This window comes from Equus quagga, chromosome 15, assembly GCF_021613505.1.
Source record: "Equus quagga isolate Etosha38 chromosome 15, UCLA_HA_Equagga_1.0, whole genome shotgun sequence".
In the NCBI taxonomy this organism is placed as follows: domain Eukaryota; kingdom Metazoa; phylum Chordata; class Mammalia; order Perissodactyla; family Equidae; genus Equus; species Equus quagga.
Genome location: NC_060281.1, coordinates 74,120,197 through 74,142,084, shown reverse-complemented (window position 1 = coordinate 74,142,084; position 21,888 = coordinate 74,120,197). Strand labels below are relative to the sequence as shown.

At 46.2% G+C, this 21,888-nt stretch overlaps 2 protein-coding genes across 10 annotated transcripts in view; one reads left to right on the top strand and one right to left on the bottom strand.

Moving 5' to 3' along the window:
* TPCN1 (two pore segment channel 1) overlaps nucleotides 1-734 on the bottom strand; it is a 59,505-nt gene extending 58,771 nt beyond the window's left edge. For both annotated transcript variants that reach the window (XM_046639232.1, XM_046639236.1), the window contains exon 1: nucleotides 584-734. The gene's annotated coding sequence lies outside the window, so the exon portion shown is untranslated. The remainder of the gene's footprint in view (nucleotides 1-583) is intronic.
* IQCD (IQ motif containing D) overlaps nucleotides 1-21,888 on the top strand; it is a 46,572-nt gene that overhangs the window by 19,162 nt on the left and 5,522 nt on the right. For 7 of the 8 annotated variants that reach the window (XM_046639249.1, XM_046639246.1, XM_046639251.1 and 4 more), the window contains one exon: nucleotides 20,490-21,312. In XM_046639249.1, coding sequence (XP_046495205.1) covers nucleotides 20,584-21,312 — 729 coding nt within the window. In that variant the 5' untranslated portion in view covers nucleotides 20,490-20,583. Of the gene's footprint in view, nucleotides 1-1,153; nucleotides 1,200-20,489; nucleotides 21,313-21,888 lie in introns of those variants that run through there. The other variant, XM_046639252.1, reaches the window with a different exon arrangement.

Sequence of the window (21,888 nt, the reverse complement as noted above, 5' to 3'; positions counted from 1 at the left end):
AGAACCAGGCTCCCGATTCGAATTCAAGCCCATCATTTTAAAGGGAGGGGAAAGCGAGGCCCAGAGGCGACAAGGGACTTGCCCAAGGTCACACCGTGCAGGACCCCCGACTCCTAGCCCCGGGCTCCTTCCGCGGGTTTGTTTCTCGCTCTCTAGAGGACCCAGAAGGGAAGGGTCACTCGTGGGGACAGGTCCCAGCAAAGAGGCCCAGCAGCCTGACCCGGGCACGAGTTTCTGGTGCGGTGGGTCGCCTGAGGGCGCCAGGGAGACGAGCAGACGAGGGAGGAGGGGAGGGGAGGGGAGGGGAGGGGAGAGAAGTGCGGGATCCGGCTCCACGTGCTCCAGCCGCGGTCTCCCGCGTGGGGGTCGCCCCGGGAAGCCGGGGGCCGAGGAGAGGGGGTGCAAAGCCCGAGCCTGGGCTGGAGGGAGACAAGCGCGGCGACGACCTCCCCGCAGCCCCTCTGGGCCCGCCCCGCCCGCCTCCCACACCCCAGCGCCCGGCCGCAGCCCCTCACTCCGCGCCCTCCGTCCTCTGACCCCTGCCCTCGCAGCCAGGCCAGCCCTCGCCCCCTCGGATTCTTACACGCGCCGCCCCAGCAACCCGGCCCGCGCCGGGGTCCGCACCACGCAGCCCAGCGCGCCGGCGCCGCCGCCACAGCCGCGAGCCCGGAGCGGTTGCAGCCGCCGCAGCCGCCGCCACTTCAGCCGCTGCCACCACGGCAGCTGCGCCAGCGCTCGCATCCGCCACCCTACCGTCCCCCCCACTCCGCCGGCCCCGCCCCATCTCCCCTTCGCCACGGCCTATTGGCTAGCTAGGCTGCCCTGGTGGGCTATGATTGGCCAAGCCTCACGTCCTTCTCCAGCTCTCGCCCTCTGGTGTTGTAAGACTCCCCGCCCGCCTCCTCGTGAAGGGGCGGGACTTAAGAAGCTCCGCCCCTTCCCCCAACCTCCCCGCCTCACTCGTTCAGCCCGACCCAGAGGGAGTCTCGAGTCTTTCAATTGGTGAAGAGCTGGAGAGACGGTGCTTCTGATTGGTCAGGCCTCAGGAGGTGCGGTGAACTGAGAGGAACAGGGAATTGAATGGTGAAAAGGAAAGTCAGTCAGTGCCGAGTCCCGCCCTCTGAGATTGGCGGGTAACCTAGCAACGCAGGTACCGCGGAGGTAACTGTGGGTAGAGAAACAAGGCGCTCTGCGAGCAGGTGAGTGACCAGCTGGGGAAGGGCTGGCGATGAGGGGGAGATGTGGCATGGGGTCTAGCCCGCTATCCTTTGGTTCCCTGAGGAATCCGTAGCCCGCCCGGCGATCCTGTCCCCGCCCCAGGACCCTGCTCCCCAGCCGCCGCCTCGGTCTGGACCTCCCTCTCGACCACCTGCAAGGACCACTGCACGTCCTCTTCGGTGTCTCCACCTCTGTTCTGCCCCTCCACGTGTTCACTTCGTGGTCCCGCTTCCTTGTCCGTAAAACGTGGATGATACCAGTCAAGTGGAGTCACATCAGAATTAACTCATTTCAAGTCAAACATAGGTGACGGGTGTGAGAGGGCGGTTTATAAGTCCCCTACCATTCTACCCAACGACCATACACATTCCAGGCTGAGCAGGCAATGAACGGCGTCTCACTTGACAGAGTGTTTAAATTGAGTCATATTGATTCTACCGATTTTTGCCTTTTGTACTAACTTTAGAACTTAACTCCCATCCTTGTCCTTAAAATGTGATTTCGTTGTATATACTTAAGACAAAGGGTTTGTTGTGAGGACTGAATGAGGTGAGGCAGTGAAGAGCTTGGCATGGATCCCAGCACATAGTAAGTGCTCATTAAATAATAGCAACTTTTTTTTCTAAAACTACTCTTCCTCCTTAAAGTAGTTCCAAGAGAATTATCTCATTTCATTTCTTAAATATTCATATATTCAATAAGTATTTACTGAGTGCCTACTACTGGGTGCTGGGGTAGAGCAACTAATAAAAAACTTCATTTCTCCTCCCCATGGAGCTTGTCTAATGTGGGAGATAGTCATTAATCAAATAACAGACAGATAAATGTAAAATTAGATTTTGAATGTATTTGAATGAATGAATGTGGAGAGTCACTTCCAGAATGATGGAATGAGGACATCAACAAAATCCTCTCCTTGAAAAGCAATTATAGTCCATTGATTGATGAATGGATAAACAAAATGTGGTATGCATACAATAAAAAAGTATTCAACCTTTAAAAGGAATGAAATTCTGATAAATGCTAGAACATGGATGAGACTTGAAAACATAATGCCAAGTGAAATAAGCCAGACACAAAAGGATGAATATTGGATGATTCCACTTATATAAGGTACCTAGAATAGTCAAAGTCATAGAGTCAGAAAGTAGGATAGTGATTGACAGGGCCTGGGGGGAGGGGGAATGGGGAGTTAGTGTTTCATGGATACAGAGTTTCAGTTGGGATGGTGAAAAAGTTCTGGAGATGGATAGTGGTGATGGTTACACATAGTGTGAATGTAACAGTGTTAATGCTACTGAACCGTACACTTAAAAATGGTTACAATGGTAAACTTTATGTTACGTATATTTTACTGCAATAAAAAAAAGCAACTATAAAGCTGGACAAAACTATCTAGTGCTATGTTAGGACTCTGAAAACCAACCAAAGGCATACAACAAACTGAGAGCGTTTATTCATGAAAACTATGGAACTTTAAGTTTGTGGTGTCCCTACCTGGGGCTGACCAATTGGGTACTTACCAATTTCCCCACCCTTCGTTCTATTGGTATGATAGTTCAACCAGGACAAGTAACCCATGAAAACCAATAGCTTCACTGTCACTGTCTGATGGGGTTCACTCGATTTGGAGCATTGTTGGCTAAAGTGATAATCTTGGTGGCAAGAGAAGAGGGAAGACCAGCAGCTCCAGGAGTCCACAGTTGCAATCCTATTTGGGGCCAATAGTGGACTTAGAATTCTGGGAAGTGAGGGAGCCGTAGATAAGCTATCTACATATTCTGGTTGGCCAGGGGTTATGCACGTGTGTAGAAGAGACCAGACCAGCCCCAGACACTTACATGTCCCTGGCCATTGGAGCCTTGTAGACGAGCAGAGGAGACACAAGGGCTTCCGGCAGAAACTAAAAGTCAAGGCAGACTGGAAAATGACCTGAACAAGGACTGCACTCGCCAGCAGACATCGGAAGCCTTATTGGCTCAAAGTGTTTGAGCACAACCCCTGACCAATTTTTGGCTGAATACTAAGTTGTGCAGACACAGGGGTGACCCCTAGGAAGCCAGGTTTAAAAATAAAAATAAGATGGGCAGGCCCTGTGGCATAGTGATTAAGTTCACGTGCTCTGCTTCAGCAGCCCAGGGTTCACCAATTTGGATCCCAGGTGTGGACCTACACACTGCTCATCAAGCCATGCTGTGGCAGGCATCTCACCCATAAAGTAGAGGCAGATAGGCACAGATGTTAGCTCAGGGCCAATCTTCCTCAAAACAATAAAATAAAATAAAAAATAAGAAAAAAAGTTGAGCAGAGACATCTGTAGCTGCACATGGTGGAGGAGACCAACTTGACAGATTTAGTAACTTACCAAACGGGACGTAACTTACCAAACACCCAAGGAAAACAGTAAGAAGAACAACAATCATTAGGAGGAAAAAAATCAGAACACAGAGTTGCTACAAATGTTATCTAAGATTTCCAGTATTCAACAAAAATTGTGAGATGTGCAAAGAAACAAGGACATGTAAATATATTCAGGAAAAAAAGCAGTCAATAGAAACTGTCTCTGTGTGTCCCCAGATGTTGGCTTTAGCAGACAAAGACTTCAAAGAAGCTATTATAAATGTGTTCAAAGAACTAAAGGAAACCATGTTTACAGAATTTAAAAATGGTAGGATAACAATGACTTATCAAATAGAAAATATTTAGTATTATTCTAAAATAGATTGTGATGATTAAGATGCACATTATAATCCCTAAATCAACCACTAAGAAAATAACTCAAAAAAATAGTTTAAAGATCAACAAAGGAGTCAAAATAGTGGGCTAAAATATATTTAATACTATAAAAGACAGTAAAGAAGTAACAGGGGAACAAAAAAAGACACGAGATGAGAAAAATAAACAACAATAGCAAAATGGCAGGCGTAAATCCAACCATATGAATAATTTTATGTGAGTTATTAAATGTAAATGGAAAAAAACACTTCAAGCAGAAGGCAGAGATCATCAGACTGGATTAAAAAAGTGAGAACCAACTGTATGCTGGCTATAAGAGATGCCCAGATTCAAAGACACAAATAGGTTGAAACTGAAAAATTGAGGGGCCTGTCCCATGGCATAGTGGTTAATTTCAGTGCACTCCACTTCAGCTGCCTGGGTTTGCTGGTTCGGATCCTGGGCGCAGACCTACACCACTCTTCAGCCATGCTGTGGTGGTGACCCACATATAAAGTGGAGGAAGATTGGCACAGGTGTTAGCTCAGGGATAATCTTGCTCAGCAAAAAAAAAAAAGAAGAGGAAGAAGAAAGTGAAAAATTGGAATCCATGCAAACAGTAACCATAAGAGACCTGGAGTGGCTATGTTGCTATCAGACAAAATTTATTTTAAAACAAGAAATGTTATTAGAGCAAAGAGGGGGACATTTTATATTGAGAGGAAGGTCAGTACATCAGGAAAATGCAGCTAGACTGACCAAGAAAATAAGAGAGAAGAAACAAATTACCCAAATCAGAATTACAGAAACTAAGAGAAATATAAAGGAATATTATGAACAACTTTATGCTAAAAAATAAGACAACTTAGATAAAATGGACAAATTCCTAGAAAAACTAATTATTAAAACTGACTCAAGAAGAAAGAGAAAATTTGAATAAACCTATAACAAGTAAAGAAATTGAATTAGAAATAAATAATCTTCCTTCAAAATAAAGCCCAGAGCTAGATGTCTTCACTGGTGAATTCCATCAAATACTTAAAGAAGAAATAATGCTAATCCTTCACAAACTCTTTCAGAAACAGAGGAGGGAGCACTTTCCCATTCGTTCTGTGAAGGTAGTATTACCCCTCATGCCAAAGCCAGACAAAGACATCCCATGACAAGAAAACGTCAGACTAAGGGTTAGACCAAATGTGGCCTGTCACCTGCTTTTGTAAATAAAGTTTTATTGGAACACAGACACGCCCATTGGTTCGCATATTGTCTATGACTGCTCTTGCTCTACAGCACAGGCGAGTAGTTGCATCAGAGGTTATACAGCCACAAAGCCAAAAATATTTACTCTTTGGCCCTTTACAGAAAGAATTTGCCAACTCCTGCTCCAGACCAATATCCCTCAAGAACATAGATGAAAAGTACTAGCAAACCGAATTCAGCAACGTATAAAAAGGATTAGACCATTATCAAGTGAGATTTATTCCAGAAATGCAAGAATGTGTTAACATTTGATAAACAATTAATGTAATATACTATATTAATAGAATAGGTGAAAAAAATCACAGGTCATAGCAATAGATGCTGAAAAAGCATTTGACAAGATCCAACATCCACTCCTGATAAAAACTCTCGATAGATTAGGAATAGAAGGGACTTTTCTCAACCTGATAAGCACATCTACAAACGCCCACAGTTAACACATACATACTGGTTTTCCCGAAGGTTGGGAACAAGGCGAGGATGCTCATTCTCATCACTTCTATTCCACACTTTACTGAGGCGCCGGCCCAGTGGCGCAGCGGTTAAGTTCGCACATTCTGCTTTGGCGGCCCGGGGTTTGCCGGTTTGGATCCTGGGTACGGACATGGCACCACTTGGCAAAAGCCATGCTGTGGCAGGCATCCCATGGATAAAGTAGAGGAAAGTGGGCACGGATGTTAGCTCAGGGCCAGTCTTCCTCAGCAAAAAGAGGAGGATTGGCAGATGTTAGCTCAGGGCTAATCTTCCTCAAAAAAAAAAAAAACACACTTTACTGAATGAAGGTTCTAGTCAGTGCAATGAGGGAGGAGAAAAGAAATTAAAGGCATCCAGACTGGAAAGGCAGAAGTAAAACTGTCTTTATTCACAGATGACGTCATGCTATATGTAGAAGAGCCTTAGGAATTTACAAAAAGCTCTAGGACTAATAAACGAATTTAACAAGGTCATGATATTTAAAAATCAATTGTGTTTATATACATTTTTAAATATATATGTTAGCAACAAACAGAAAATGAAATTAAGAAGATAATTCCATTCACAATAACATCAAAAAGAATAAAATACCTAGAATAAAGTTAACAAAGTGTTGCTAAGAAAATTAAAGATCTAAATAAATGGAGAAGCATGTCATGGTTTGGAAGACTCAACGCTGGTAAGATGTCAGTTCTCCCCAAATTGATCTGTAGATTCGGCACAACAGCTGTCAAAATCCCAGCAGGCATTTCTGTAGAAATTGACAAGAAGATCTCACAGTGTACGTCAATGCAAAGAACCTAGAATAACCAAAACAGTTTTCAAAAGAAAAACAAAGTTGGGATAAAATTTACACTATCCCATCTCAAAACTTCCCCTAAAGCTGCAGTAATCCAGACGATGTGGCATCTCCCTAAGAATTGGCGTATAAGTCAGTGGAGCAAAACTGAGAGACAAGAAATAAACCCTTACACTTACGGTCAACTTATTTTCAACAAGAGTACCAAAACAATTCAGTGGAGAAAAGATAGTCTCTTCAACAAACTGTGCTGGTACAACTGGATGTGCCGAACAATGAACTGAGGCTCTTACCTCACACAACACACAAAAATGAACACAAAATGGGTCATAGGCCTAAATGTAAGATCTAAAACTATAAACTCTTAAAAAGATAGAAGAAAATCTTCATGATTTGGGGTTTAGCAAAGAGTTCTTAGATATGGCACCAAATTATGAGCCATAAAAGAAAAAATTGATAAATTGGACTTGATTAAAATTTTTAAAAACTGTGAGCTTCAAAAGACATTTTCACGGGGCCAACCCAGTGTGCACGTTCCGCTTCGGCGGCCCGGGGTTCGCCAGTTCAGATCCCGGGTGCGGATGTGGCACTGCTTGGCACGCCATGCTGTGGTAGGCATCCCACATATAAAGTAGAGGAAGATGGGCATGGATGTTAGCTCAGTGCCAGTCTTCCTCAGCAAAAAGAGGAGGATTGGAGGCAGATGTTAGCTCAGGGCTAATCTTCCGCCAAAAAAAAAAAAAAAAAGACATTTTCACAAGAAAATGAAAAGACAAGCCATAGACAAGGAGAAAATAATTGCAAATCATGTATCTAATAAAAGGCTATATCTGATAATGTATAAATAACTCTTACAACTCAATAAGAAGACAAACAACCCGATTTTTAAAACCAGCAAGAGAGTTGAATAAATATTTAAAACTCAAAAAGACAGCCATTGCCAAGTATCAGTATACATATGGAGAAACTGGAACTCTCTTAGTTTGCTGGTGGGCACATAAAATGGTACAACCAATTTGAAATATTTCTTGGCAATTTCTTAAAAAGTTAAGTATAAAATTACCATACAACTCAGCAATTCCATTCCTAGGATTCAACCTAAGAAAAATAAAAACATATGTCCACACAAGGACATATATGAATGTTCTTAGCAGCATTATTAATAATCACCAAAAACTGGAAACAACCCAAATGTCCTTCAACAGGTGAATGGATAAACAAATTGTGATATTTCCACACAATGGGATACTAATGGAACACTATTGGAATGCTATTCAGCAATAAAAAGGAACAAAATACTGATGCATGGATGAACCTCAAAAACATTATGCTAAGTCAAGTTTTCTCAACCTCGGCAATATTGACATTTCGGGCTAGATAATTCTCGTTGTGGGGGACGTCCTGTGTGCCGCAGGATGTTTAGCAGCATCCCTGGCCTCTACCCACTCGATGCCAGTAGCCCCCTCTCCCACTGTAACAACCAAATATAGCTCCAAATTATTGTCAGTGTCTCCTGTCAAAGTTGCCCCTTTGCTTGAAAACCAGTGTGCTAACCAAAAAGTCAGATGCAAGAGATTGCGTATTGTACGAATCCATTTCTGTGCCTTCATTTAGGTGATTTATCCAGGAAAGTTAAATGTGGTAGGAACAGAAATTGTTTGCAAATTAGCTCATGGGAATCCTGGACAGTGAGGGAAATTTTGTGCTGAAGCGGCGTGACTTTATACACTTACGAAAAAGTCATTTGGGTTGTGCACTTACAGTGGGTGAATTTTACGCTGTGTAGATTATACCTCAGTAGAGCTGTGGGGAACATAATTACACCTGTGGTAAGTACCATGCACTTAGTCCCCGACGGCTCTCACATTCCTGTGTCTCCTTTCCGGGTCTTTCTTGACGTCTACTCCGGATGTCCAATCACTGCCGCACATCTCTTGATCGCCGTCCCACCCAGGCGGCTGCTGGTCTGTGCAGTGCCTTGGTGTGACATAGGAAGAGGCGCCCCTCTGGGCACATGCAGCCCCATAGTTTCAAGACTTGGTAAATGGATAGCATGTTCTAGCATCAATAGACTCCCCAACCCATCAGCCCCTCTTCTCTTCCAGTCTTCACCTTTTGGGTGAATACCACAAGGATCCAAACAGTAACCTGAGCCAGAACCCTGGGCATCATCCTTAACTCTTCCCTCCCCTTCATTCTCCACATCCAATCCTTTGCCTCCTCCCATTCCTTCTACTGTCTCAGTATTTCTGGAGCCTGTCCACTGCCTTGTACCCAGGTGAGGCCACCCTGGTCTCTCCCCTGGACACTGTGACAGCCTTCCTAAGCTGATCCTCTCTCCATCTTGCACCTGCCAAGCCTTTGGCCACAATTTCCCCGCTGCAGATCTGGTCTTGTCACGCACTCCCTGCTTAAGACACCTCCCGGAGCCTTCGATTTCTCCTCGGAAGCAATGAGGGAAGCCGCTGAGGCTGCATGAGCTAACCCATCAACTCAGGGCGACTGCTTTGCTCCCTGGTCCCCCTGGAAGGAGATCAAGAGGAAGTGAGACTCATAACCAACCGGATAACCAGGGCAAGTAGGGGAAATGGTGGGAAAGTCAGGAGAGAAGGGTGAGTTCTGAGGTCACTGCTCATGCCTTGTCTGAATGTAAAAAGGTTGTTAGTAGCATCTGACCCGAGACCGCACCCTCCGCCTGGAAAGCTGAAACAGCCTTTGGACAGCAGCTGGATGTCATAGCATCAGTGTCCCTCCCTCGGCTGGACAGGCTGCCCAGGGCATCCCAGACGGAGCTGTGCCCTGCCTCTGGGCGAGGCAGCCCATTCCAGACAGACGTGCTCAGATGTCAAGCCTGGGGTTTTAGCTTGGGCTTTGCACTCGGCTTACACTGAAAAGCTGAATTAAAGGGTTGGTCTTCCCTGCCTGCTCGATGGCTAATTCCTCCCCGCACCCCCTTTCTCCCTGGGAGAGTTCAGGGTGCTGAGGCCGATGCACCCCCTGATTTAGGCCTCGACGTATAATAATCTCTCCCCTTTGAAGAGGGGTTTAACTCTCCAAAGGGCTTTCCCGCCGATTGAGTCATCTGTCCTCCACCCAGCTCCCTTTTGATGTGGCCAGGACAGGTGCCAGATCCCCAGGTGCCAGGGAGCTGAGGGATTTCCCAGGCGTATTCCAAGAGCCCCAGGCAGGGCAGAGTCATGCACCCGGGTCTCCCGACACCCAGCTTGTGCCTCTCATCTTGATTCTGTAACTGATGGTGGCCTTAGATGGCACAGAGGTCAGCCTGTCGAGTGCCGCTGGGCTAGACTCGGACTAGCCTTCCTATGAACCTGGATGGAGCGCTGGCCTTAGGATGGGCACGTGGGAGTCGTATGGGCGTGCAAGCCCCCTGTGGTCTAGAACAGCGATTCTCAGCCACGGGCATCTGCCCTTCCCAGCAGGGACATGTGGCAATGTCTCGAGACATTTTGTTTCCAACTGGTCAGAAGAGGTGATGGAAGAAAGGTGCTATGGCATCGAGTGGGTGGAGGCCGGGGTGCTGCTACACGTCCTACGACACACAGGACAGCCCCACAGCAGAGAACCATCTGACCCAACATGTCACTAGTGCAGAGACTGAGAAACTCTTTCTACTGGTATTTTCATACAGGACAAATGCTACACACACACACTAAACACACACATGCACACACACCCCTTTTCCCTGGAGGCCCTGTTTAGTGGAACTGAAAACAAAAGTGAATAAAAATCGAGATCATTTGAAACACAGAGAATCAGGGAAAAGCATCTCCTTGATCTCAGCTCGCAAATAATAGCAGCAGTTTATGTCCTTCACCGATAAAATACCTTTAACTTGGGGTCTTTCAAACACAGGTTGTTTCTTTAGCCACAAACCAGACAAAGAAATACGTTTTCCTTCTGGCCCCAGCACACAAGTGTTTAATTACGAGTGAATACTTACTACATGCAACACACATTAATATTTTGTATTCTCTTTCATTTATTTTTAATGGGCGAGTTGATTTCACTCTCTAAAGGGACACAGCTCTCGGTTTAAAAAAGACACTTCTTCCACATAATCTGTCAGTCAGGAAAAGCCAGTGTTTTGCATTTTATAAGGTTATGATTTAAATATATTTTTTTAAGTAGAGGAAGTTTATTTTAGAAGAATCTAAATTCACTGCTGGGAACTTCTTCCTTCTGTCTGAAAGACCAAAACGATCCCCTTGGCAGTGGGATGTCACCAGAAATAAACACCCCCAAAGCTACACTGTAACCGAAAGAGGAATTAAGAATCGTCATGAAATAATTTGTAAGGAGCAGGAAGCCGAAAAATGGCAAGTAGTTTGCGGGATCTCTGTCCTCCTCCACCATGAACAGAAAAGCATGAATGATGTAGAAACCAGCAAAATGTAAAACAGATATAGTAAAAAGGAGTAAACAGTGCTTCCGTTTTGGCTCTTTATAAACCCTTCTGCACAAAAACATATACACTATTTTGAGGAAAATCGCATCTTGTATTTTAAGAAGGATCCAAACGTTAAGATGAAATTATATCATTTTTGAAGTTGTAATAAAAGCTAAACATCATTGAGCCAGCGCTTCATTTCATACTCCCGGCAATTGTGTCCAGTTTGTGTTACATTACTGTCCCCACTTCACAGATGAGGAAGCCAAAGCTCAGAGACGTTGATCGACTTGCCTAGAGCCACACAGTGAGGAAGTGGTGATCCGCTGGAATTGGACTCCGGGTTTGTCTGACGCCGGAACCCACAGACTTAGTCACCGTGCAGTAGGCTCTTGTTTTTCTTTTCCACTTCAGAGATGAGGGCCCAGAAAGTCCAGTGGATTTGCCCAGGGCTATAGTTGTGGCCAGTGGCGGGTAGTGAGCTGTTCATTGTAACCGGCAGCTTAGATATCTGTCCCCAGGAGCACATTCTCTCCCAACCTCAGTCGCTACCCAGTGTCCTCTGTCTCCAAAGCACGGGATAAACTGGAGCCTGCGGCCTCAGAGCCATCACCGCAGATGAGGTCCCGTCTGTTAATGCCTCCGGCCTTCTCTGCAATGGCTCCAGCCTGGGAATCTTTTGCAAACCAAATACAATCCACAAAACGTGGGTTCGCAAAAAGGACAGGAGAGGATTGAGTGATAGTCCAAAAGTGGTGATAGAAAAAACCCAACTAAACTATGAAAAAGAAAACACAAATTTGATTTAAATCTTTTATTTTAAAATTCCAAGCCACAGGGATGGGAAACAACACATAGGCCAAATCTTGGCCCCCAGTTTTCGCTATTAAAATATGGCATTATTTTCTGGTTCTAACTCAGGACATAACATATTTTGTGAAATAACATTATCCTGTTATGCCAGCATCTCCCTGGGGGAAACAGGCCTCTTGGTAAAGCTGGCTTTGCCATCTCTTGGTTTGTTCAACAGTGATTCATCAAGCTCCCACTGTGCGATAGTGGCTAGGACAGCAGTCTTCATCATGAATTTTCTGCCCCTTTCCAGCCCCGCACTTTCCCCATGCTAGACTTGGAAGGCTGAAATTAAGCCTATAAATTTCTCCTGAAGAAAGCCAGATGTGTGGTTCACAGGCCAGTGAGATCTTCCTGAGGCCAAAAGGAAAATTCCTACCACTTCAAAGGCAAAACCTCTACCTATTAACCAAGCAAGTAGGTGGTGGAATCGGAACTAAGCGACCAGGACTCCCATACCCACCAAGGACAGCTTTGAGTCCTAAGAACATCGGGGAAGGAGGAAGCAGACAGTGTTAGGGCCTGGAGGCATGGGTGCGTGGGAATCAGACCTCTCAGAAACATGACGGGACCATCAAAAGGACATGAAATCAGCTATGCAAATTGTGCAGTCCACAACATGGCTTTATTCAATTTGCAATCACGTAGAAATTGCAACTTTTTCACTAGGGTAGAAAGTAAAGATCATGAGCTCCATCTCTTGTGAAAATTTCTCTCTGCCATCTCTACCTCCAAGTGTATTTTCCACTCTCCACCATTCATTCTTAGCTCTCTCACAACTAAGCTGAAAACAGCCTTTTTTGCCAAGTCATGAGAAGTACCACGAATGGAGCTAGGCAGGCACAAAGTATCAACTGGAGCTAAGAATCAGTGAAGAAATGCTTAAATTGCCTAGGAACACATGTGCTGTGAATTTTCAGTGGAAGGCTGGTACCAAAGGAGAATGCGTTTAGTTGGTTTTGTTCATTCAGCCGTATCTGGTTTGAGACAGATCGTGGCACTAAATAAACTTCAGCCCCGTGGTGAGAAGTCTGTGCTGAAGAATGTTTTAAAAAGTCTTTTTTAATTCCAATTACATCATTGAGAAAGCCTCAGTTTGATGTTATAAGTCTTTTGTATATTAACCTTATATTCTGCAACTTTGCTATAATTGATTACTAATTCCAGGAGTGTTTTTGTTGATTCTTTGGGATTTTCTGCATAAACAATTGTGTCATCTGTAAACAAAGATAGTTTTATTTCTTCCTCCTCAATCTGTATACGTTTTATTTCCTTTTCCTATCTCATCGCATCAGCTGGGACCTCTACTACAATGTGGAACAGGAGTGGTGAGAGGGGACATCCTGGCCTTACTCCTCATCTTAAAGGGGAGACGTCTAGTTTCTCACAATTAAGTATGGTGGTAGCTGTAGGTTCTTTTGTAGATGCTCTTTATTAAGGAAGTTCCACCCTATTCCTTGTTTGCTGAGAGGCTTTTTTAAAAAGTCATGAATAGGTGCTGGATTTTGTCAAAAATGAATGGGTATTTGGATTTTTTCTGCATCTAGTGATATGATCATATGACTTTTCTTCTTGTTGGTGTGATGAATTATATTAATTGATTTTTGAATGCTGAACCAGCCTTGCAGACCCAGAATAAATCCACCTCAGTCATGGTATATAATTCCTTTTATAGATTGTTAGATTCAATTTGCAAATATGTTCTTGAGGATTTTTGCATCTATGCTCCTGAGAAATATTGGTCTGTAGTTTTCCTTTCTTGTAATGTCTTTGTTTTGGTATTAGAGTAGTGCTAACCTCATAGAACCAGCTGGGAAGTATTCCTTCTGCTTCTATTTTCTGGAAGAGATTGTAGCGAATTGGTATAATTTGTTCCTTAAATTTTTGGTAGAATTTACCAGTGAAATAATCTAGGCCTGGTGCTTTCTGTTTTTGAAGGTTATTAAGTATTGATTCAACTTTCTTTAGTAGATATAGGCCCATTAGAGTTCTCTATTCCTCCTTGTGTGAGTTTTGGTAGCTTGTGTCTTTCAAGGAATTGGGCCATTTCATATAGGTTATCAAATGTGTAGCCATAGAGTTGTCCATAATATTCCTTTATTGTCTTTAACGTCCGTGGGGTCAGTAGTGATGGCCCCTTCCTGACATGAGTAATTTGTCTCCTCTCTCTTTCTGTTAGTACGTCTATAGCATCTCCCTACCACTTGCTAATCTTGCCTTTTAACAGCAGAGATCTGGTCTCAGACTCATCTTTCCTGGGTAACAGTATCTAGCTAGAATGAAATAATATCAGGATGTAGACATTGTTACCTTCTGCTTAAGGAAAGCAATACAGATTTTTCCAGTTACAGTGCAGACATAAAGTTCCCTTTTTAATGAAAAGTCCTTAAGAATCAAAGTATACCTAAAGGAAAAAAATCTGAGTCAATAATAGTACAGCCTGGCCTTTAGCTTTGGCAGAAATGACAAAGATGGCTCGTGAGTGCCAGAGACTTGGGCAATGCTGAGTCAGAACTGACTGTCTCGAGGCTCCTTCCTGGCCCGTCAGCTCTGCCCCTGTGGGCTGGCATCACGCTGCCAGTGACCTCTGAGTCGTGATCACTTATGACGTGGGTCTTGGTAATACGTTCCAAAGTATGTGAATGGTTGACTCAAAGATATAAAAATCAATGAGGGATGATTCAAAGCTTACCCTAAATAATTCACTCACTCTCACTTCTATTCTGATAAGCTTTCTTAAGTGAGGAGAAAGGGATGGAGTGACAGCTCCATTGTTGCAGGCTGTGACTAATCCTGGTGCACCCGTAGGAACACGACACCAGCAGGAACGGTGTGTGGCAGCAGAAAGAAAGGCAGGTCCAGTCTGGTATATATATGCTCATAGATGTAATGACAAATATGAATATTTGTATTTGTAGCTGTTGAGTGGATTGAATGCTCTAAGAACTGGAACACATCTATTCCCCAGGTCTCTCCTTGACAGGGTTCATTGAAACTGGACCAGCAAAGAATCATTGCATTCTGTCCACCTTAGAAGTCAAGCTGAAGATGGAGAGACTGGACAGAGCGGCGGTTGCGGGTGTGGACTCCCAGGACAGACCACCTGGGCTGCCATCCTGATCTGTCACTTACTAGCTATGAACCAAGAGAGGCATCGAACCTCCCTCTGCCTCCCTTTCCTCGTCTGTGAAATGGAGGCAGTAAAAGCACCGACCTCAGAAGGCTGTTGTGAGGAATAAACGAATTAATTCGTGTAGAGCATTTAGAACGGCATTTAGCACGTAGAAATTCTCAAGGGTTAGCTAACATTAAAATGGCATCTCTTAAAATGAGCTGCCCCCCTGCACACACTCCAGGTTCTTTAACACCCTCTGACTTCACTTCCCAGTGTTGGGTTTGCGGGGTAGTTATCAGGATTGGGTTTTCTCCCCAGGGGGAAAACAATATAATTTACCTCAAACTTTTTTTTTTTAAAGTGTTCTGAGAGAGAAAGTAATGAAATATCCAGCAAGCCCATCTGAATGAAGATGGGGTCTAATTTGCATGATAAAGATATATTTCCATTTATAAAATTCATCAGCAGAATTAATGACAAATAAAGGGAAGATCCAGTTAAAGTTCCCCATCCATTACCCATCTTGCCTCACTCTCGGGGCAGGAATTTTTAAAGGAGAGGCTTAAGTTGGAAATGATTTAAATATTAAGGTTGGTGGCATTAAAAAGGACGTGAAATGATCATATTAGAATTCAAGGAAAAGAGATTGTCCCGTGATTTTTGTCCTCAAGAGTCGGATGCATGTGCCCCGATTCTAGTTCCGCCGGCTTTTTCTTGTTCGCCCAAATGAGCTGTCAGGAAGTGATGAGCGTCATCATAATCAAAGAAAATAAGTTTGCCCTTTAAAGCAAAAGAGGTAATCTGGCTGAAAGCAAATTGGAAACATCTCATATAACGTTGCACTTCAAGCCGCCACCTCTGAAGAATTCAGGCGTTTTGATTTATGCCTGAGAGCTTTGGGGGACAATGGGGAGAAGCGTGTTCATTAAACATTGTTCACATTCAGCCTGCGGCCGTGGGGCAAAGATCCTTCATCCTCAGAGAGGCTGCGGAAGCTCCGTGCCCGTCCCTAAAGCACTATTTTCAGGAGAAGCCTTAAAGGAACTCAGGAGATTGATGGGAGCAGGAAGTGGGTTCAGTCAGACAGATGCAAGATGCTGCCCTTCTCGCCTCAGTGGCAGCTCCCAGGGGCTTCTAATTTCGGATCCGTCTTGCCTGGCTGAGGACCAGAGCATCCTGAGCACCTGCCCTGGCCGCCCTTCCCCCTTGTTCGTAGTCACTCTAGATGTTTCTTTGCTTCCCTCCTCTTCTCTCTGTTTCCTCTTGGGTTTGGTGAACTGAAGATAACTTTAGTGGTGTCAGCTTTCTCTTGCCTCTCCCTCACTTTTGTATCTCCATCCCCAAGGTCTCCCAGGAGCCCTCCGGTCTCGCGTTGTCAGTTGCCTAGAATATTTTGTCGCCTAGGGTTCTCTGATTGCAAGCAACAGAAACGGACGCTGACTAAGCAACATGGTGAAGGAAAAGCTGAAGGACCGAGCCTCGGAAGCACAGCAGCCAAGGCAGCTCTGGGGATCTTGGTAGCAGCATCTCCAGGAGCTGGCCACTGGCACGAATCAGCTCCCACCACTTCCCCACCATGAGTCCTTCTTCAGGATTCTTAGGAGGCAGAGTGCAGGGGTCTTCTTTTTTTTTTTTTTTTTTTTTTGCTGAGGAAGATTCGCCCTGAGTTAACATCTGTGCCAATCTTCCTCTGTTTCATATGTGAGCCACCACCAAGACATGACCACTGACAAGTGGTGTGCAGGTCCAGGCCCGGGAACTGAACCCATGCCACTGAAGTGGAGCGCACCAAACTTAACCACTAGGTCACTGGGGCTGCCCAAGAGCTGGGTTCTTCGATGGGCGAGCCCACTAAGGCTACACATGGTGGGAGAGAGGATGAGTTCCTCCAAGGACAACTGTCTGACATCACAATATGTGTCTGGCACAATATGTGGTGCCATCACTGACAAAGAGAAAATGGATCACGGGAAGGCGAGGACCCTTGTCCACTGTCTGCTCCAGTTATGGCGGCTGGAGCTCAACGAGTTTAAAGCTGAGCTCTTTGTCCTCCATTCCAGACTTCGCCCAATTCCCCTAGTTCCGCAAGGCCACCCCCTTGTCTCCCACTCACCCAGACTCGGCACTCTCTCTCACTCATCCAGTCCTGATGATTGTTTCTTCCAAACATCTCTCACACCCGCAGAGTAGGAAAACCCAACGGGCGCTGGGAGCCCGTAAGCCACCCAGCGGATCTCTCCCCAAGAGGATGCTCCGTTTTTTTCAGTGCTGGGTATGGAAACAGTGCAGTGATCAAAACAGATAAAGCATCTTCCTACCTTCCTACCTTCATTGGGGCTTACTTTTTAGGGGAGGGGGAAAGACAAACAATAAACAAACAGGCCCATGTAGAGATGTCTGATGTGATGCTGCACCTGGAGAAAAAGGAGCCAGGATGAGAGGGAGGGACAGGCAGGAGGAGAGGGTTTATACTTTGTGAAGGTGTCAGGAAAGCACTCACTGCTACGCTGATATCTGAGCAGAGAAGGAAGCGAGGGAGCAGCTTTGCAGATACTTAGAGGAATGTTCCAGATGGGGGAGACAGCATGTGCAAAGGCCCTGTCTGAAGTCGGAGCACGTTTGACACAATCGAGGAACAGCAAAAAGATGAATTTAGGTGCAGAAGAGTGAGTGGTAGCAGTGGCCAGATTGTGTAGGGCCTTCTAGCTCATTGTAAGGACTCCGGCTTATTTTCTGGGTGAGGTGGGAAGCATTGTAAGTGGTGGTGTGCTGGTAACAACTGGTTTGGAGGGGAGGGGTGCTGATTTGTGGTATTTGCCAATTTCCATTGCATAAATACTCCCACCATGGCTGATTTCAAGCTACCAATGGTTTAACAACCAGCTCACAGACATCTTACAATCTTAACAATCAACTGTTGTGAGCTGGGTTTTGAGCAGAGAAGTGAAAGGATCTGACGTTTTAAAACGATCCCTTTGGCTGCTGTGATAAGAGACTGTGGGGCAGGAGGGCAGAAGCAGGGTGACCAGTGAAGAGGTTATCACAGTCATCTGGGTGAGAGATAATGGACACTTGGAAGGCCCAGTGGCTCAATGACATCAGGGGCAGCATTCCTGTAACTCTCTTAACTTTTTCTTCTTGTTCACAAAATGGCTGCCATTGCTCCAGCATTAAGCCCAAATTCAGGGAATGGAGGTGAAGCCAACAATGTCTTTCTTTCTGCATCAAGAAGTTATGCAGTTTCCCAGAACCCCTAGAAAACTTCTCTATTTCATTGTCTTGAACTGTGTTTATAGCCACCCCTAGCTGTAAAGGAGTCTGAGAAGGTAAGCATTAAGTATTTCCAGCCTCTACAGTATAAGCAAGCAAGAGGGAACGGAGTGAGGACAGTTGCCACAAAGGGGTGTGGCCTTATGAGAACCTTATGAGAGTTCGACCCAGCCTGGAAGCCCAGGAAAGAGTTGCCTGCGGAAGGGACACTTGAACTAAGGTCTGAGTATAAGGAGTTAACTTGGCAAGGAGGAAAGAGAACAGTGTTTCAGGAAGAAGAAACAGTGTGTGCAAAGGCCCTGAGGTGGAAGGTTTATAAAATCCCAAGGTTTGTAATATCCTTGCTGCCACCAGCCCTTTCTCTCTAAATCATCCATTATGATAGATCTTTCTAAAAAATCTGATTTTCTGCTGTTACACTTTTCCTGATCCCAATCTCCTGTAAGATAAACTCCAAAGTCCCCACTCTGGTGTTGAAGGTTGGTCATCATCTCGACCTATTGTGTGACTACACCTTTGTCCCCTTCCTTCCACAGCTGCTGAGCCTTCGTGTGTGCGTGTTTCATATCTCAGACCAGGTTATAAACTCTGAGAGGACAGGGACCAGCCCTTGCATCTCTTTTATATCCCAAGGGGTTCAATAAATACCCGGACAGATGACCCCAGGGGTGAGCTTTATTGCAGGGAGCAGGAGCAGGTGGAAGCAGACCAGTTACAAAGCTCTTTAATCATCCAGGGAGAGAGTGCAAGGTCATAACTCTGGCAGAGAGGCTGTTGAGGGGGAACGGCCTGGGAGCTCTCGAGGAGAGAGCACTCAGAGAGAGCGGGGCGCCAGACTAGGTGTGGGGGCAAGGAAAATCGTGCGGCAGCGCCCAGGTTTCCAGCCTGAGCAACTAGGCTGGCGGAATTGCCGTCACTGAGACAAGGGATAAAAAAGGAGCTGGGTGAGGGGGGATGCAGTGCGGTCCATCGTCCCACAGTGTGCTAAGCAGTAGAGTTCATTAGGTACATCCGGGTCTCCAGCTGGCCCGGAGACTCAGACTGGGAAGTCACCGACGTCCTGGACTTGGGATTTCAATTTTCCTGGGCTAATAATATTCATTGTTATTTATTGAGCACTCAGTGTCCAGGCCCTGTACCAGAAATTTCCTATCAGATCTGAGGGTTCCTGTCCTATGGCCGAGGCAGCCCAGCCCAGGGGGATTGGAGAACCAGCCCAGGGTCCCCCAGCAAGGATCTGAACCCGAGTGGGGCTGCTCCAAAGCTGGTATTCTTAGCCCCTGAGTCATGTAGGCAACATAAATGCTTGACTTCTGGTTGCTGCCATAAATTTTTCTGAAACAGTCTTTTAAGTAAGCCTTTTATTTTGTAGTAATTGTAGATTTACAGGAAAGTTGCAAAGATAGTACAGAACTCCCACACGCCCCTCATTCATCTCCCCCGATGTTAACGTCTTACATAACCACGATGCGTTTGTCAAAACTAGGAAATTAACATGGGTGCAATGCTCTCAACCAAACTATCGACTTGACTTGGATTTGACTAGTTTTCCTACTAATGTCCCTTTTCCGTTTCAGGATCCAATCCAGGATACAGCATTGCATTTAGTGAAACTAGTTTTTAAATATAGTATTTTGAAGTCATTGTTCATCCCCACTCCGATTTTTTAAATCCATACTTAAAAATCAGCGCATGTGTGCTGGACTGGTCCTCATCCTGTCTGCTCTCGCGCCACTGTTTGCTCTGTCCCTGTTCGGCTCTGTGTCTCAGACTGCTGACCCCTGCAGGCCACACCGCCCAGGCCCCTTGTCAGCTGGTTTCCCACTCGGTTTGGCCAGTGGGAGGCGCCGGTGTGAGATTGGACGGCGGGAGGAAGGGAGAGACCAGAGTATTTCTCCCCCGCTCTCTGCTTTGGCCTGTGTTTCCAGCAGTGGCAGCAGCTCCTCCTGGACAGGAAATGGCTGTGGTCCCAGCTTCCCCCAGGTGACCCTGATCCCCATGCTCACCACTTCCTCCTTCCGTGGTGGCTTCCGGCCACTGCAGTTGCCAGGTGGCTTCACCTTCCCCTGATTGCCCTCTCAGCTCTTCCATCACCAGTGTAACCCGATTTCTGTGTTTAAATACTTAGCGTGATGTCTGCATTCCTTGTTGGTCCCTGCCTGACACATGGGCCTGAGACCCGCCTCTGCAGCTGGTCCTCCTACCCTTGTGGCCCCAACCCAGTCACAAAGCTAAAAATGACTTCCAGCGAGAGGTTCTGTGTAAAGCTGCAGAGTGCCTGAGATGAACTCTCCCCGTCAAGTCAACGGCTGCTGTGGCCACACCAGCCCTACCAATGTCAGCACGGCTCTGCTAACTGCTTACCCCTTCCTTTCTAGGGTTCCTAGGGGATAATAAAAGCAGGAGACCCATCTAGTCTCCCAAAGTCTCAACCTCCCAGGGCGTACAAAGACAAGCAAGGCTGCTTATCAAATGGCTTTAGACGTCCTCACCGTGGAACCCCTCCACCAAGGCCCTGACATCAACAGAATAAGGCTGATGACAGAGCCATCCAAGAAGCCAGCCTCGCCGCCAAACCTCTTGGTCCCATCTAGTACCAAACTTACCACCATCGAGGCCAAGAGGATCATGTCCGTGCTGGATGAGACCATCCACAAGGTGCAGTTGGTGACGCTGCTGTCACATGTGGCCTCCGGCGACAAGGATCTGGAGAGGATGTTGGGAGAGGGCATCATGAAGGCCGTGAGAGAGCATGAGGAGCTGTGCCAGCTCCTCCTGGACAACGTGAGTTACCTGCAGCGTAAAGAGAGGCAGGTGCAGGAGGAGGAGGAGCTGGAGGAGGAGCGGGTGCTCTGGGACCGCCGCCTCTCCATAGAGCTGCAGAAGTCTGCCCTCCTCCCGCTGAAGAGGCAGGTCAGAGAGTCCACCAAGAACACCCTGAGACTCCTGCTCAGTAACCCCCAGGCGGCCAGCCTCCTGCAGACGCAGACGCTGGGCCGAAGAGCAGGCGCCCAGAGGCTCGTCGACAGCCTGATGGAGCTGCGGGGCTTCCTGTTTGAGAAGCTCCTCACCAGCCCCATGGAAGCCAGAGACAAGGCCCAGTTCATACAGGACATCAGGAAACAGAACAGGAGGAACCAGGAAACCATCAACGACCTTGAAAGGGAATTGGCAGCCAGCATGAAGAACAGGGACGCGGAGGTAGCGCTTCCCAGTTTTGGTCAAGTTACGAAAGGAGCCCAAGTCTTTTGGCAGTTGGGTTTTCCCTCAGTGATTTAGAGAGCAGTTTTCATTCGTTTACTCTGCAAATGTTGTTTTGAGCACTTACTTGGTGCCAGGTCTTATAAGCCCACCTGGTCCAAGCCTCATGGAGTTCATGGTGGGGAAGGTAGGTCTCAAAGAGCTGATTTAATTACAGTTTTGAGAAGTACAATGAGGGGTTAGGATAGGATGCTATAAGAACGTGTTGCAGGAGAACTGAACTTAGACAAAAAGGGTCAGGGATGTTGAAGCCAAGACATGAACAATGAGAGAAGGTGAACCAGGCAAGTGAGGTTGGGAAGAACCTTCCAGGCCAGGGGTAGGCAAACGTTTTCTGCAAAGGGCTGGATAGTAAATACCTTAGGCTTTGCAGGCCAGGCAATCTCAGTTGCAACTGCTGAACTCAGCTCTGCCATGATAGTGTCAAAGCAGCCGTAAAGGCTCTGTCAGTGAGTGGACCACGTTCCGATAGAACCGAATTCGCAGACACGGGTGGCTGGCCAGATGTGGTGCCCA